This window comes from Scedosporium apiospermum, assembly GCF_000732125.1.
Source record: "Scedosporium apiospermum strain IHEM 14462 chromosome Unknown SEQ_SAPIO_0110, whole genome shotgun sequence".
Lineage (NCBI taxonomy): Eukaryota > Fungi > Ascomycota > Sordariomycetes > Microascales > Microascaceae > Scedosporium > Scedosporium apiospermum.
In genome coordinates this window covers 2,701,950-2,718,966 of record NW_015971811.1, presented here as the reverse complement: position 1 = coordinate 2,718,966, position 17,017 = coordinate 2,701,950, and the positions used below count along the sequence as shown (strand labels likewise).

General features: G+C 50.6%; 2 protein-coding genes across 2 annotated transcripts; one reads left to right on the top strand and one right to left on the bottom strand.

The window, feature by feature from the left end:
* Positions 1-8,814: 8,814 nt before the first annotated feature.
* SAPIO_CDS7690 (Serine/threonine-protein kinase hal4) lies at positions 8,815-10,412 on the top strand (the record flags this gene model as incomplete). The annotated part of the gene is made up of 2 exons (XM_016789503.1): positions 8,815-10,197; positions 10,281-10,412. 2 exons carry the CDS (start codon positions 8,815-8,817, stop codon positions 10,410-10,412), a joined length of 1,515 nt encoding a protein of 504 aa, XP_016641330.1.
* A 2,594-nt stretch (positions 10,413-13,006) lies between these two features.
* Positions 13,007-14,439, bottom strand: SAPIO_CDS7689 (Uncharacterized protein; the record flags this gene model as incomplete). The annotated part of the gene is made up of 2 exons (XM_016789502.1): positions 13,007-14,075; positions 14,255-14,439. 2 exons carry the CDS (start codon positions 14,437-14,439, stop codon positions 13,007-13,009), a joined length of 1,254 nt encoding a protein of 417 aa, XP_016641329.1.
* Between the last annotated feature and the right edge of the window lie 2,578 nt (positions 14,440-17,017).

The following is a 17,017-nucleotide window of genomic DNA, read 5'->3' as shown; positions in this document are numbered from 1 at the left end:
GAAAGAAGCCTCTGGTGTTAGACACAAAAACATCAATAGCACTTGCCGCCTCCACAACCCCCACTGGCACACGCCTTCCTCCTTGAAAGGTCCGTTCCTGCATTTAGGCCATCGTCGTAAGGTACGGTGGCAAAATCCGGTGTGGCCCGAACATGAGCAAGAAGGTGTCACCGACAAAACAGCAACGAGGTCTCGACCGTTCTTCCTTCGAACAGCCATCAGCTGCTTGAAGTGCTTGTAAGTTCGCGCCAGAGATATCTCGAGCTAGCGATGGCAGGAATGAGGTCATTATTGTCACACGGACCAGGTCTTTCCCTCAAGGACAAGGGGAAGGATCACCGCCTGCATGGGATGTACGTAACAAAATTTAGATGAATTGAAGACCACATGGCAGCACGCCCAATGGCAAAAGACAACAACTCTCGAAAGGCCTGGCTTCTCTACAGGGCATACCCTAATAAATCCGATGGTGGGAAACATCAATTCGAGCCGTAGCCAGAAACCGGGACGGAGTGGGGCGCACCACGACAAATTTCGGAGGTAGTGAGCAATCGGCATCCAGGACACACACACCCAAATTCCCGATTGAGAGGCAGAAGAGCCAGAGAGCGAGAGAGACATTGGACGAGAGTGAGGGGTCAGGGAGGCCGCCCACGGCAATGAGACGTGGGAAAGCATGGTCGTGTGGGGTGGAAAGAGGGTATGGGATTTAAGAATAGATTGCGGCAATTTAGAGAAAGTGCGTGCGTGCCGGTATGTTGGCTACACAGTCTACGCTACTTTTGTTACGAAGTGGTAATATTGGGAGGAGGTTCGTACACTACGAAGCAGTGTAGTGTACGAAGTAATGGGGCATGATTTCGGATGCAGTTTAGGGAGACCTGAGTCGTCCACTCGTTGCTCCTCTCGGAGTGTAACGCAAGTCAGGTCGTAGCGGCGCTAGTACGTCATGTATGATGGGGTCCTAGTGTCGTCGCATCATCTCAATTGGGACCGGGGAAGTGGGTGGGTCAAGTCGGCAGCAGCAGAGAGATAATTGGAGTTTGGGTGGGCGTGAGGGAGGGGAAAAGGAGCGAGAGAGAGCTCTGCGGATGATGCCAAACAGGGCGAGGGAGTCCAAGCTCCTTACAGCAACAGCACAGCCCAGGCTGTATGAGTATGTAGTGTAGATGCAGTGCAGATTCATGTATAATGTTACCAATCCTCGCCTCGCACAGTTAAGTTCGTTTGGCTGCAGATGCAGGGTGTTGGCAGGAATCGAGAGATTTTTAACCTCAGCCAACAGAGCTGGCAGGGGTCCTCGATCCTTTCTCAGTCCGGAGCCTGTAGCGGGCGGATAGGGATTTGATGCTTGAAAGAGCGAGAGTCCGTGAGTGTGGGAGGACGAGGGAGGAGAGGGGGAGTGTCATTACGAAGTATTGATGTCGAAAACCGGCGATCAACTGCCCATCTCCATCCGTCTTAGTCGCATGCACGATGTTGGGGGTGGATTGCTGTGTCGATCTGAGGGTGGTCCTGCCTGGAGTGTACTTCGTGGTGTAAACAGAGCCGAGGAACAGAAAGGGCGAATAATCGAGGCTTTTCCCTCACCACCGCTACAGTTGTCCACGGGAGCTTGAGAGAAAGAAAGAGAGAGAGAGTGTGTGTGTGCGATTGAGTTCAACTTCCTGCCACCCGCGGTCCCCCCAATTAACCGCGGGGAAATGGAATCAACCCACAAAGCTCCGCTACAAAAAGCAAGACACGACGCTAGAACGAACATCGAATGGTTTTGCTTAAGTTGTTGGGAAAAGAAAACGTGGGACATGTCCCTTTGTTTTCTTCTTTCGTTCTTTCCCCGACTCGCTCTGGGTGTTTAATACTTCCAGCGGAGACGGATGTGAGTCCCACTATTGATATTGGCCGGCGAAGCCCTAAAGCGCCCTGGTGCTTTCAATGCTCAATGTTGGATTGGTGCTTTCGGTCAATGTATTTTGGGGATTCAGGGCCACCAAACCCACACTGTGCAAGACTGTGCGGAGCTGGGTAGCAACATCTTTGCCGGGCCAAGTCTTCGTCGTTCTTTCTCTTTTCATGATCAGCACTTAATAATGCTCACAAACTTGTACGAAGTATTAAATGGATTCGCTCTTGGTGGTGAGTGTTGGCAGTATTGATAGTATCGATCCGACTTGGACTACGAAGTACTCGTTTCGTATTCCCTCTTGTGATAGCAGTCAGACTTTATCATCGTCAGGGCCCTTGGGCCTCGTGTATTTCGTCAGTCTTGCCTGCCACTCCCGTCCCGCCTGCCTGCTTCCTGCCAAGTCTGATTCGGCCATGCGTCAAACATGTAGGAACATTGAACTTACATGTGGGAGTTCTCAGCGCTCTCTCCTATGGCTTGGCAGACCGCCAGAATGCACTTATATCGATGAAATCGTTTATCTTATCGGATGACCTGTTTCGGCGGAAGCTGCTCTGTCCAGCCTTAAAAAAAAAAAAAAAAAAAAAAAAAAAAAAAAAAGAAGCAGCATCTATGAGGTAAGGCCGAGTTTATTTCCACTACTTGCTCAGATGATATTGCTTCGAGGACAACTACGAAGCATCTCTGGCAGGAAAACCAGTCAGGGAGGTAGTTGGCGGAGTGCCTGGATTGTGCCGTCAAACAAGGGTAACACTGTTAAAGCCCCCTCTCAGCCGGAGGACAACTCCCGGGGCCTTGCATCTTCGGCCCGGAGGCTTAGACAAAAAAAATCACTACTGCCAGTTCCGTCCACCGTCCACCGTCCATTCACATCCAAGCCCAGGCCTGGCTTGAGGTCTTGCTAATACCGTCGAATGGGATTGACAAGAAGGCGGGAACGCGTAATTCTGTATTCCTTGGCAATGAGCAAAAGGGTATCTGGCCTTAAATCTGACTTCCATGGCCATTATCGGTCTTGGCTTCCCAGATAGGCACGCTCTACACTTGACGCAATGGACGGAAAGAAAGCCAGTCAGCACGATGCCGAGCCGGTGACGCCGCAGAAATGAGTGAGAAAAATGCTTCATGTCGGCTTTTCTCTTTCGGCTTAACGCAACGCAAGGTACGATAAAAGGGACTGCACGATCCAACCGGTGGACTGAGTCACCGGTGAAGCATTTCCAATCTAGCCATGGCGTGCGAATCGTAGACGTATAACAGGGGCGAATGGAGCATAAAGGGGAGAGATAGAAAAGGAAGAACACGAAATAGGAAGAAGAAATCTAGAGAATCTTCGGACGGTGGCCGCGGACACGCCGTCAGGGTTGGCGATCCGAGGCGCTAAATTGCCCTACGAGGCAGGATCTCTAACACCGATTCTAGGCATCGAGCGAGGGGAAGGAAATAAACTCGTCAGCAAACGTGCGATATTGATGCCAGAAAGGGAGAAAAGCACCGCTGGTGACCGAATGGAGCGTACCGACACGCGTTGTTGTGGGAAGTGCCAAGACCGAATCTGAAGCGGCGATTTGAAGGGACGGTGCTCACGAGGCATATGAATAGATGTGCGGGGCTCAGACTAACACTGGGCGCTAAGAGTTCGCTGGAAAGATCCAGATTAGCGACTAGTCTTTTTGGTGAGGTCATCGTTTTTTTTTTTTTTTTTCCTCTCCTTGCCAAAATCATGTCACTTGACCGTCCGGAATTAATTCGGTGGATCGGGTTCAATGTCTGTTTCTTCAAGTGTGGGTTGAGATCAATCACCACCAGACCTTGCTTCTTAGGTTCCTTGCCCCGAAGACAGCCCTATCGCGTCTAAAAGTGCTTCGTATATGACTCTCCAGATCAATTGATCCTTTGAGCTGGGCTAGGAATAAGACGGGAATGCTACACCAGACACTACATGTATGCATGAGACATAGAGCAAGCATTTCAGATCCTAACCGGAGAACACCGTGCACAACTTAAAATATGATCGTGGACAGGGGATGCCCGCTAGCATAACAATTCGGGGCGGGAAAAGAAAAACATAAAGAAAAAAGAAAGGAAGAATGGGAACGTGGTTGACTTTGAACGAGATCGTAACACAACTAATTGCTCCGTATAAACTTGATCTCAACAACCCATGTCTGATGTCGTTGGACTCGGACCCGCCAAGAACGCAGGGTGCCGGGGCCAAGTGTAGATCGGAAAGATTCAATGATCAAAATTGGAAACAAGTAGGGTTGCCAAGCAAGGGCTGGCTGGTCATGTCTCTCGCCTGGGTCCGGCCGTTGACAAGGGACAAATTCTGGGATGGAGGCTCTCTCAATACTTCGTGCTTCATCCATACAATCGCATGCAGCGCAGACTCCCCGAGACCAACTTCGTCAGATGTGGATGGTCTCGCACAAACGGAAATTCGACGGTTATCAGGAAGCGAGTTCTGGTACGAGTATTCCCTTCCCCCTCGTGTCCATAGAAAACGCACACACAAGACACAAATCTAGACTCGTAATAGTCGGTGTCAAAGGGAACCGTCGAATTGAGGATGCTGCGAGATGAGATGTATAGCGTGCGACTCCTAACCAATCCGTACTGTGCGATGTGTATTGCATCGCATCGCATGTGGTCGGGATGACAATAATGCCGCTCGATAAAGTAAGCTAGAGGTTCGTTAGAGAAAAAAAAAATCTGAAGAAAAATTTCAAGGAAAAAAAAAAAAATTGATGAAGTGAGCTCCGTGTGTAACCGGCCGAGCGTGACCCCGAAATTCGGGTTCACGATTTGATTCCTGTCCATTTTATCGCATACTTTCGCCACTACTTGGAAAAGAGAGCCGATGTTGGGAAGAACCCATCCATTGTGGTCGTTTCCTTCCCCCAAAATGTGCATCTACGAGTGTACCTCAGCATGCCGAGACCCTCACCCGGTGGTATGTTTTCTCCCCCGGTCTTGCCTCTTTTGCGAAGTACGAAGTTACAAGTACTTCTTCGTGCATCCAGGCATTTGATCTCTTACGAAGTATGGCGAAACAACCTCGTAGTGCCTGAGTTCATACATCCATGTATGTAGTGTGTAGTACTTGTATTCTGCATGCATATGCTGTCAGTGACGAGAAGCTTTAAGACACGTTCCCGGGTGGGCAACCGCAGCTTGGGGCGTGTAGATGGGCCCGACCTTTTATGGAGACACCCTTCAATGTCCCCTCATCTCCATCTCCAGTCGTACGTACACCACCTGCATGCACAGGCGACAAGACGTGGATGGAGAAGAGGAGATCAACAGAGGGAGGGAGAAAGGAGGATGTGCACGAGAGGGAGAGCGACAGTCCCAAAGGCGTACTCATAGTACGAAGTAAGATGCAAACCTGAATTTGCAGAGCCAGAAGAGGGATTTCGAGGCTACATGCAACAGCGAACTGGCCTCGTCTGCAAGTGCAAATGCATCAAATGGAGCGGCATGTGCGTATCCAACAGTCCAAGAACTTGATTCTGGCACATTAGCATTAGGGCACCTCGAAGCATTTGATCCACATCATCGACGCTCCATGTATTACAGCCTGGTTTCTGCAACCCATGCTCCTTTGTAGGAACTAGGAAATGCGAAGTAGCGTAGTGTTGGCTGGCAGCACAGGTAATTCCACTACGAAGTACGACGTGCTGCGCAGGACTGCCTGGCATTAGGGCAAATCGATAGATATACGCTAGACCACATGTGCAGGGTCAAAACCTGCATGTGCACCATCGAAATGAGCAGCATCAATCTGCTGGTTTTTTTTTTGGGCTTCGTGTTGTCGGCAATATCCCATATCCACCAAAATCGTTTGAGCAGTGCAATTGACTAACATTACACTGTTCAAGCTACCTCAGTAGGCTGGACTAGTTTCCAAAGTTGTCACTGTCAGACCTGTACGTGGATTGTCTCGTACTTCTCGGTAGCAGTGTCCCGCCTTCCCCCCCCGTGATCTGGTAGTGGATTCATCCTTTCGGCTAGCCCCCATGACCGGACTTAGGTGTAGAAGCAACATTAGAGGAACCGTCATGGGCTCTTTACCGGCGTACTCATCTAACAACGGCTATTCGAAGGATCCACTTCACCATTGCTTCCTGCTTTTACTGTGCGCTGGCACTCTCCCAGTCTGGTCTTGTTCTCCCACCCCGAATCCAGGCTCCCCTTCCCAATCCCCCGTGCTTCTCTAGGTCAGACCTGCCTTTGCCGCCTTTGGCCAGGCCAAATTAACATTTCGAAGCCACCGCTCATTGCGAAGTACCAAGTAGTGTACTTGCACGAAGTAATGGAGACTTGGACTAGTGAAGCTACCAATCATCAGCGCCGTAAAATTCTCCTGAAAAAGTACACACTTTCCAGTGCTTATTTCCCAAATTCCTACAACATTATAAGCCCAAGGTTCACGCTGCGCCCCGAGTCGTCTTCTAAAACCGCACCAGTTCTGCCCCCCCTCGTTCCCCGTTCTCATTTAAACTTCGTGCTCCGGCCACCCTCACCCGACAACAAACGACGTAACTGCGCTACGTCCAGTGCTGCTCCCACCACTTCGTACGCCTACTTCGTACTCCCTACACAGACTACATTTACTCCATTACCATTTACTCTTGATTCCACTTGTCCACAACATTCAAGTTTTCACTGCCGCACCCACCGTGAAGACATCTCGGAGCGAGCTGGCATCTGCAACTCCAGACCCTACCTACAGCTACAGCTACAGCTACACCTACGCGTTGGCTTACACCACCACATCACGATATCATTGATCAATTGGTCTTTTCTCCGCCCTTCCCTCCGCTCTTGTCCCCATCTGATCCCTTCTCCGTCCACTTTTGTCTCCGTACTCCACGCTTCTAAGCTGGATTGATATTTGACCACCGCCTTAAGACACAACACACAATCACCGATCTAAATCCCTCTTATTTTCCCTCCTTGCTCTCTCCTCCCTTCTCCTCCCTCTCTCTTCTCCTCAGCTGTTCCCTTGAGTCCACCCTTCGAACCTTCTTCTTTCCATCATGGTCTTATCCGCGAGCTTATCGTCACACATCGCCTTTCCCGTTCTTTGACAGCTGCTTTTGCTGACCTGTCAGCACTGTGCTTAATCGCCCACCCAACTCAAACCCAAACCCGAGCCCGTCTCCATCCACCCTACACGAGACCTACTAAATCTGCGTTTACGCTTGACTCCTGAGAATCATTGAGCCAGTCCGAATAACTACGGCCTATTCGAGAGTGTCGGCTAGTTTTCTTGGGACTACTTGCGCGCATCGTGTCGATTCGCTTACAGCCGCCCGCCGCCGCGATTTCCCTGCCTTGTGTGTTTATTCATCGGGCTTGGTTGGCATTTTTGTCCTCCCTGCAACCTGTTCCTCGTCCTCCCAGACCCTGTGTTACTCCGTACTTCAAGGACCCAACAGCTCATTGACCTCCGGCCCATAATTACCGGTTCTCAGGCGACCGACGGACGATATCGTCTCTACCCTCCGTTTGGCGGTTGCCACATATATTAGCGGCTTTTGCTCGGCGGAAACCACTCCTTGTGCGAACCAATCCCGTCCCTCCACCAGAGCCTGGTCGACGGTGTCTCACTGCTCCAGTACCTCATCCTCTGGGCACTTGCATCGAATTTCCTGCATTTCACGCCAGCAGCCAACAAGAAGCCAGGCGTGCGACTTAACCAAGCATCACCAAAAGTCACGAGGATCACTCACCCGTCCTCTTTTCGTTTAACAACTCGCGCCATCTTTTCCTTCTTGCGAGGCATCAGGCATCGAGTCCACCACTCTACCACTATATCTCTCAGCTCGTCTCCGCAATTCTGCAAACCAACATCGAACTCTCAATGAAGACAGACTGTTGTCATATCCTCTAGTCACGCTTTCTATTGTCAACCGCAGCAGCAATAGCAACGCCAACGCCAGCACCAACGCCAGCACCAACGCCAGCACCAATAACACGGCATTAGTCACCATCACCCTCATTGTTCCTAGCCCTTCTCACAGTTCAATTTTGCACTCAAATTCCCTCCGCCACAACCAAATCTTGCCACTCGGCTTCTCTCTCCACTTTCTTGACGCTTACAAGAAGGTGCTGCGCCAAGACCATCCTCGACCTTTTTTTTTTTTCTGATTCTTCTTTTTTTCTCTTTTTCTTTTTTTAGCCCCTTCTCGGAATTTGACTTCGTCATCCGGAGGGTTCGATACCCTTACGGAGTACTTTGCCAAGAAGTTCGTCAGGTACAACCCCCTCCTCGCCTCACTTACACGCAACCTCGCTCGACGCCCCAAGCGCCCTTTACATCATACATCATCCCTACATCAAATCAGACCTGTGATTCCGGGTTTCGCTGCAGTCGACGCCGAAGCTATCGATACTGCCGCCACCCACGTTCCTGATCTCACATTTGATCCAACTGCCAACTTCGATTCTACTGAACGACACCGCGCTTCCTTTTTTTCCCCTTCTCCATCTCTAATTTCCGCCATAATTTTTAATTAATACCTCTTCTTCTCCTTGTGTCTTATTGCGGACTCTGCCCGCGCTCAGGAAAGAAAGAAGAAAAAAAAGAAGACAAAAAGGCGAATCGACGGAAAGGAGGAAAAAAGTCATCAGGGACAAGGCTCGCGAAGAGAACGAAAGATACCCTTCTTCCTCAGGCAAGGAACATTAGGCTCCTTTTATCGCAGCTCGACACTCGGCGAGCAAGCAAAGAAAAAAGAAACCCCGAGGCGAGAAGACCTGCAGGGCAGCCCTTGAAGCGCACGTTGTGACTTTAATACCCCGTACCGCTTTTATCGATTTCTTTTTATTTTTATTTTTATTTTTATTTTTTTTTATTTTTTATTTTTCTCTTTTCCCTTTCTATCGCCATCTTGCCCACCATGGCGAAAGAACCGTCACAGCCCTCGTCGAGGACAAGCTCTAAACCGTCATCGGTCAAGTCCGCCTCCTCACAACAAGAATCAATCACTTCCAAGGCGACTACTCTTGTAGCCGCACCGAACGGCAAGCCTGTTAACGGCATCTCTCCAGCCCCGTCTCCCGGAGTTGATAACAAGCCTCTCGAGAAGACCCCCTCGGTGAAGGACAGGATAACGCGCATGTTCATGACAACACATAGCTCGGCTTCCACTTCTAAAAACCCTAGTGGAGTCTCCACTCCCGCCTCTGGCCCGACCCGTAAACCGACGCTCAACGAAAGGGCCCCCACTCCAGCGGTACCTGCCTCCTCCGCCGCGTCCGCAGCCGGCTCGACACCAGCGTATCGCCCGAGCCCAAAACCCAAAGAACCCCCTCAACGCTTTACGATAGTCCCTGACGCTCCAGGCGGACACGAGCACTACCTGAAAAATAGTAGAAGACAGGAGAAGCTGTCCGACCTCTGGAGAAGTTTGATCGGCAAGAAGCCGGAGAGCGAACTCTCGCTGGTCACCACGTGGATGGACACATATCAAGACGGCAAGGACATAGTACCCGGCGCCGTTGCACCTGAGAAGAAGCTCAACCCCCACACGACGCAGACGCTGTTAGAAAAATACGGCAAATGCCAAGAGATCATCGGACGCGGCGCTTTCGGTGTGGTGCGTATTTCGCACAAGAAACTCGAGAACGGCGCGGGCGAGAAGCTGTTCGCAGTCAAGGAGTTCCGCCGACGGCCCGAGGAATCCGAACGGAAGTACAATAAGAGGTTGACATCCGAGTTCTGCATCTCCTCGTCTCTCCGCCACCCCAACGTCATTCACACCCTCGACTTGCTCAAGGACGCGAAGGGTGATTATTGCGAGGTGATGGAGTTTTGCGCCGGTGGTGACCTACACTCCCTCGTTGTCTCGGCCGTGAAGCTCGAGGCCCAGGAAGCAGATTGCTTTTTCAAACAGTTGATGCGCGGCGTGAACTACCTCCATGAGATGGGCGTGGCTCACCGAGACCTCAAACCCGAGAACCTTCTTCTCACAACCCACGGCGCCCTCAAAATTACGGATTTCGGGAACGGCGAATGCTTCCGAATGGCGTGGGAAACGGATGCTCACATGGTTTCGGGTCTCTGCGGCTCTGCGCCTTACATCGCACCTGAGGAATACACAGATAAGGAGTTCGACCCCCGCGCTGTCGATGTTTGGGCATGCGGTGTGATCTACATGGCCATGAGAACTGGACGACACCTTTGGCATGTGGCGAAGAAGGACGAGGACGAATTTTATGCCCGATATCTTGAAGGTCGCCGGGATGAGGAGGGATACCAGCCGATTGAATCTCTTCATAGGGTATGTTTGTTTTAAATGCCTTTCCTTTCTTGTTTCCATCAGGTCAAGTTGACTGCGGAGAGGCTAACACAGAATGTGATTAGGCTCGCTGTCGAAACGTCATCTACTCGATCCTAGATCCAAACCCTAAGAGACGACTTGCCGCGTCGCAGGTCCTCAAGTCGGAATGGGGTCGAGAAATAAAAGTCTGCAAGGCGGGCGAGGAAGGTATATAACCGTGACTCCGCCCATCGACGGCTTTAATCTAGTTTTTGGCAACGGCAGACAAAGGGCAGGGGCGGCGCTTTTCTTCTTAGGTCGGGAGCCGTCGTTGCCCGTGAGGCTTTTATATATGTTCATGTTTTTGTTCAAAAGTATGTTTATATATATTGGCCAGGCCAGCCAGGGTTGGATGCCATCGATCGGCGGAAAAGCATTCTATGTACTTCTGTCGCTACCCTTGGGGACACTTTTATCCCTTTTGAATATCTTCTGTTCTCTCCTAGTATTATTATTTACTATGCAGGATTCTTTTTTATTTTTCTTTTTTTTTTGCTAGTTCTTATCCTCCCCACCCACACCCCCTTCTTTCACCTATCTCTCTCTCGGTGAGAGAGGGAGAGAAGGTGGGGAGAAAAGAGGGAATGATGGGGAGGAGCTAGAACTCTGTTTCATCCTTTATTTCTTCTCACAGTACTCTAGCACTGGCGTTCTCGGTTTTCATTCCTAGGCATTTGAATATTGATGTATACTTAAGCGATCATTTTGGAAGGCGTACACCCTCATTTCTCCCTCCTTACTATATATACCCTCGGCATTATACATGATAACGTCATGTACTGGCTTTCTTTTTGGTTTACCATTACTTGTGTTCCCGTTTCAACTGTTTGTCTTTGTCACTCACACGTTTTGGGTTGCTTGAGCTTAGGAGTTGGTGGAAGGGGGATTGCTTTTACATTCGGGGGGGACAAAAGGGTGTCTTTTGGGAACAATGATAGATGAGAGAGAACTGAATCAAAAGAGAGAACCAAAAAGGAGCTATTTCTTTCTGATCTAGGAACTTGGCATCGAAAATCTTGGCCCATTGCTCGGTCTCTATCACAAAGGGTTTAGTATATGATATCATATTCATGGAGGAGTTGAACTTGGAGTTAAAATTGCCTTCCTTCTCCTGTCATGGATCTGTCAAAAGTGAACCAAACAAACTCATTTCAAGATCAAGGTCTAGACATAAAATACATGTATTAATAGACAAAAGGATATAGAGAGGTATATATAGGTGAGTGCGCATCCGAACATCTCTGTATTGCCAAAGAAGAAAAATGCTCTCATCAAATGGTACCGAGGACCAAAAGATATAGAGAAAGACACATTTGCATCCCATCATCTCTCGTTTTTCTTCCCTATTTCATCAACCCGCCCCCAATAAATAACCAAGAAAAACCAATGCGCCGACGCACACACGCAAACTTCTCTTTGATTGTCCAAAAAGGAAATCAAAGCCAGAAGGAAAGAGAAACAGACACGAAACGACTTTGAGGAGAGGAAGCGAGGCTATACATACACTGAGAAGAGGGTTCGTCCACATCTACCTTTCGAAGTTCAAGAGCAGCCAAGGTAGACAGGAGAAACGAAAAGAAGTTGCACCAAAAAACAAAGCAAGCGAAAGAGGGTAGAGGGTAGCCAGGAGAACGAACGCAACGAAATGAAACCCGGCCACTGTTTCTCATTCAAAAGAAATTATCCTTTCGCGCTGGGCCGAGCAAAAGACACCAGGAAACATTGGGGGAAACTCCAACCAACCAGTGACGTCAATTGATACATGAGAACCAAGGGTATCCTGAGAAACGCACAAATATCATCCGCCGAAGAAAACGAACCCCGAGGATATAATCAAGCTTGTTTGTTGACTAGATGCCATTCGATGCAGGTTGTTGGGGCTCGGTGGTGGGAGGAATAAAATTAGTCTTGACACCGAGGCCGAAGGATTATAGTGGCACAAGACAGCCAAAGTCGCAAACCGATGGTGACGATGAAACAGAGCCCAGACGAGGATGAATATCAGATATACCACCGTAACAGCAGAGGCAACTTCAAGCCAGGGATGATAAGTCTTCCTTCCCACTCCCCGACCAAGACACCTCGCATAGCCAATTAAGATCCACCAAGTTGTGCCATCATCATCATCATATCTCGTCAAGGAGCTGGAAAAAAGAAGATGCGGTTCGGGGTCGATCGGATAGAGAGCCTGCCAGGCTCTTTTGCCGGTGCGACGTCGCCGATGGCCGCTCGGAGACCGCCAAGCTGCAAAGTCGCTGGTTGGCGCATTCGCTGAACACGATCATGTGCCATCAGAGGTCGACTGCGTCATACACGCGAGGTTCCGAATCGGCTGTTCGACAACACCAAGGATGTGCTTTCCGAAGAATGTTGACGTAGCGCGGGCCCGACGCGGTTCTCCAACATCTCATGACATGGGCTTCCGTACTTCTGCTACAATAGTACTTGACCAGCGAAGTAACACGCCCATCCCCCGAGAATGAAGGGAATTTTCTTAAGTAGCAGTATTCCCCTGCATCCATGGGTGGGAGCGACCAAACACGAGGTTGAGATGATATTCGGGGCGCACTCATGCTGCAGAAAACGTAGTAAAGCAAACGGAGACAATCATAGGATCATGAGAATCGAAGAATTGCGCTTTTTGGATGGAGTTTGAAATGCAGCGCAACACAATTCCCAAGCATTAGGTCCCCGTTAAATTCGTGGAGCACATGCCGAACAAGTGGCTAGGCTGAGACATGGCGGGGGGTTGTTCTGCATAGGCTGCTTTTTAAGAGTGGAACAAATCCCACGCTCTCTCGCACAAGCGCAAGAACTCTTCACGCTTCGCCCGTTGGCTCTCGGGACTGTCGCGGCCATAGCCAAAGGGACCTCGACGTGTGGAAGCGGGGCCGTTTCCGAGCGGGGGGCTGTGGCCTTCTTCGTACTCGGCTCGGGTTCGTCGCTTGGAACTGCGGCTGGCGTCGGCCGTTCTGTTTCCGGTATGAGGGGAAGGGGGAGTTGGTGGCTGATGGCCTCCGTAGTGGACTAACTTTGGCAATAATTCTGGACGACCTCCAGCGAGCTCCGCCTGTGCCTCCTCCGCCGACTTGTATTCCCTAGGACGGGCAGAGCCGGGAGCATGCTGCGATGGCGGCGGTGGGTGGCCGGGAGAGGCCAAAGGACCCCTAGCGCTATGCTGGCCGGGGTAGAGGCTGTGTCCGGCGGACTCGGGAGGCGGGGGAAGGGCTTGGCCAAAAACGTCGGTGATAGGCGGTAGACGGTTGTTGGTCTGATTCGCGGGGACATGGTGGATGTGCGAGGTGCTGGAAAGCTTCGAAGGCTGGTTCGTAATATGCCTCGTAAGAGGATGAGGATTATGCATGCCTGTGAAGGTTTGGTTGAGAGGAGCGGATTGGATCACGCGCTCGTTAGCAAACTGCTCGTGAGAGGGTGCAACGATAGAGAGGCCGGGCGGGGCCTTATTCCGTCGCGACATGCCGGGGGTCTTGGCGGAGAAGTGGTTGTCCTTGTTGTTCGGGCCGTCACCCTTTGCCGACTGTTGCTGGAGCCTTGATTCAATGATATGGCGCTGTTGCTCTCTGACCGTCATGCTGCGCTGCAGCTGCTCCTTCATGACGGGATCTTGCGTTACGAAGCCGGGGGAGAGGCAGGCGAGGCCAACATCCTGGATACCGAGGTTGTCTCTCGCAGTTAGCGGGCGAGCGGTAGAAGCTCCGTGGTTCGAGACACCACCCTTAGACAAGTCGAGTTTTCTGGGACGATGGCGAGGGGCGGGGATGTCTGGGGAGGCAGGCTCCTTCTTCACAACGATTGATGGCATCGCGCCGGATCTGGTACTAAATTGTGCAGCGCCTACTTAGCAAAACTCTGCGACGCGGTGGGCGATAGAAAGAGACGGCAATCGAAAAATTCACGCGAGACAAGAGCAAATTGGATGGAAAGATGCAAATAATTATCATAATAATAAGAAAAAAAGATGTTGAAGAAGTGAGAATGGGCAGAACACAATACATACGCGCTAGGAGATGATTTGGAAGCTGTGGGCCCTCTGGGGCTTCGAGATCCTCGCTGGTGTTGGGTGGATTTCGCGGCTGTCCGTTGCGCGGAGGGAGACTGTTGCGACGAAGAGGCGGTGGTAGAGGCAGGATGGGTGTCGGAAGAAAAGGACGGCCGATCATGAGGGGCCGGTGAGGGAGCCATGGCGATGGCGGCACTCATGCTGGATCGAAAAAGGATTAAAAGTCCTGAAAAAGGACAGGTAGGATTGCGGGTGGTATTTGGAAGAACGGCAGAGTTTGGCGCGGGAGAGCCAAGGGCTGTGCTGCCTCAGGGTTGGATTCGAAGGATGGAGATTTGATCGAGCCCCAATGTGACAGGAATGGCCCCTTGCTCGCTAATGGGCTTCGTGTTCCTCCTTTTCCCGGTCGGGTAAGCAACAATAACAATTTGCGGCGGCTATTCACCAGCACAGTGCACGCAGAAAATGCCTTGGAAGCAGGTGAGGCCCTCGGTTCGACGATGCGGCAGACGATAGGAGGAAAGAGAAAGTCTGCCCACGAATTCGATCTAGGCTTTGGCAGGAAATGTGGTGACGGATTCTCGCCAGAGTCTCAAAGTCGGCCTTGATCAAATTATTGGCAAGCGGAAATGTCGAAGGACTGACTTCTCGCAATGAAGTGGAAGAATTGTACTTCAGAGGCGCACCGTCTTTGTGGGGTAGGCGAGCGGACTCTTTGATGCTGGATGCTCGTGCGTTGCGTTGCGTTGTGGTGCGTCGTGGTGCACTAGACGAAATCCGGCCGAGTTTATGATATGGTCGGCGAATTGGAGTCGGGAGAGTGAATGCAGGAATTGTCGCGGTATCCCAAATATTACCTTTCCGTTTAGAAACCGCCCTCAAAATCCAGGGGAAAAAATTGCGTATATATGGTGAAGCCTTTCTTCGTCTGACAATGCGAAAGCGAAAGGGCGAAGTTGTTCTTAAGGGTCCCAGAGCAAAGGGTAGAAGAAAAAAAAGGGTCCCGAGTAAGTTTGACAGAAAAAGGAAGCAGAGACAATGAGACAGGTTTAAAAAGCAATGCGATGCAGGTTGTCAACGAGCGAGGTGGCAAAGCAGGGCTTGCTTCGTCGGATTTGCGTAGCCACTAATTGTCGCGAATTTGAATCAGTCCCAGTGTTCAATGTTGCCTTCCAGCTCCGATGCTGCTGGGATGCTTTCCTGTTGGCTGCTGGCGTTGGCTGTGTATTTTAAATCGACTGGCGTTCGTTGAGCCAGGAAAAGAGAGTTGGTAACAGTTGAAGCCTGGCGAAGATGCTTAGAGAAGAGAAAGCAAAAAAAGAAGGCAGGAACGAAGAAAGAGTAGCAGGTGCAACTCGGGGGTTTTTGGTTGTTGGGGGCCGGGGGGTGGGAGGGATTGATATGGCGTTCGAAGGGCAAGAGGGATGCAGAGAGTTTTAAGGCTCGCACCTCGCGCCTTCCGTCTCCAAGTACGAGGAAGGTACGAGCCGTGCTGCAGACTCTTGATACTTTTGATACTTTATTGGCAAGAAGTTCGCCTAAGTACTCGGTGGGTATCGTCTGAGTTACAGGGAGGTGGGGGAGATACTAAGGTGTACACCCCTCGACAGTTTACACGCCCGCACCAGGAAGGAGGGAAGAGGGGCAGTCGAGACGGGTGGATGAAAGTTTGGTGTCGTTTTTATTACCCAGGGGGTAGAGAGGGGGAAGGGATGAGGGGCCTGGGGGAATCAGCGTGGGAGGGGTGTCTGCACGAAAGCGACAGAAGTAGCATGGAGTAGCGTAGTATCACGCCCTCATGGTGAGGGAAGTGGAAGGGGAAGGAGGCGGAAACTGGGGGCGATTGGGGAAGGAACGGAGACATCAATCAATCCAATGTCTGAAGTACGAGAAAAAAGAATTATTTTCAAGTACGAAATAATAGTCCTTGGAGACCAGCCAAACCCGACAGTCGACGAGACTCGAAGTGAAGAGAAAACAGGACAAACTACTAGACAGTGCAGGGGGAAACTCAACTTCTTGGAATTGGTGCTCTTGAAATATTGGCTATGTAATATTATTAATAGCCAAATACCCCAGAGCGGCGTGGAAAGTATCAACTCAACTTGGTCCATCGCTCATACGAGACGAGTATGCGTACGAAGTAGGCATTTGATGTATTGATGTACCCACCACCAGGGGTCTATGTCTGATGTTAGAAGGCCTCTGAACGCGTTTGGCTGGTTTAGTGTATGTTGCGGTCCCGCGATGAGGAGCTAGATCTATTCTCATAAAACTCCCATCAAGAGGCGATCTGGACAGCTCACATTCGCCGTAATGATACGAAGTAAGTTGGCGGGTCTAGTGGTTGCGTCGGGAGTTTTACTTGCGAGCGTAAGTGTTTTAGCTTCGAGGCTGTCTCCTGCAAGTCCCAGCACTTCAATAATTCAATAATACCTGCCGCAGTGCTTCAGAGAGGATGAGCTTTTTTCCAGTGATTCCACTTGCCCATATCAGTTTTCCAACGGAGCACTCGGGACGATTGGACTACGAGCACCCAGCACTGCCCAGCAAATACTTCACCTGCCATGGATCAATCAATCCTGTCACGTCACTAGATTTGCGTCCCAGATGTCTTGATCAGGACCGGTCGCGTATTGTAGCAGGTCGGTCTCGGGCATTATGAGACATGTAGGGCATTTACCTCGTATGTATGTGACTGCTAGCATCTCGTCTCTAGTATCAGTTTGAGCATCGCTCTCTTCCAGCGCTGGTCTTTCA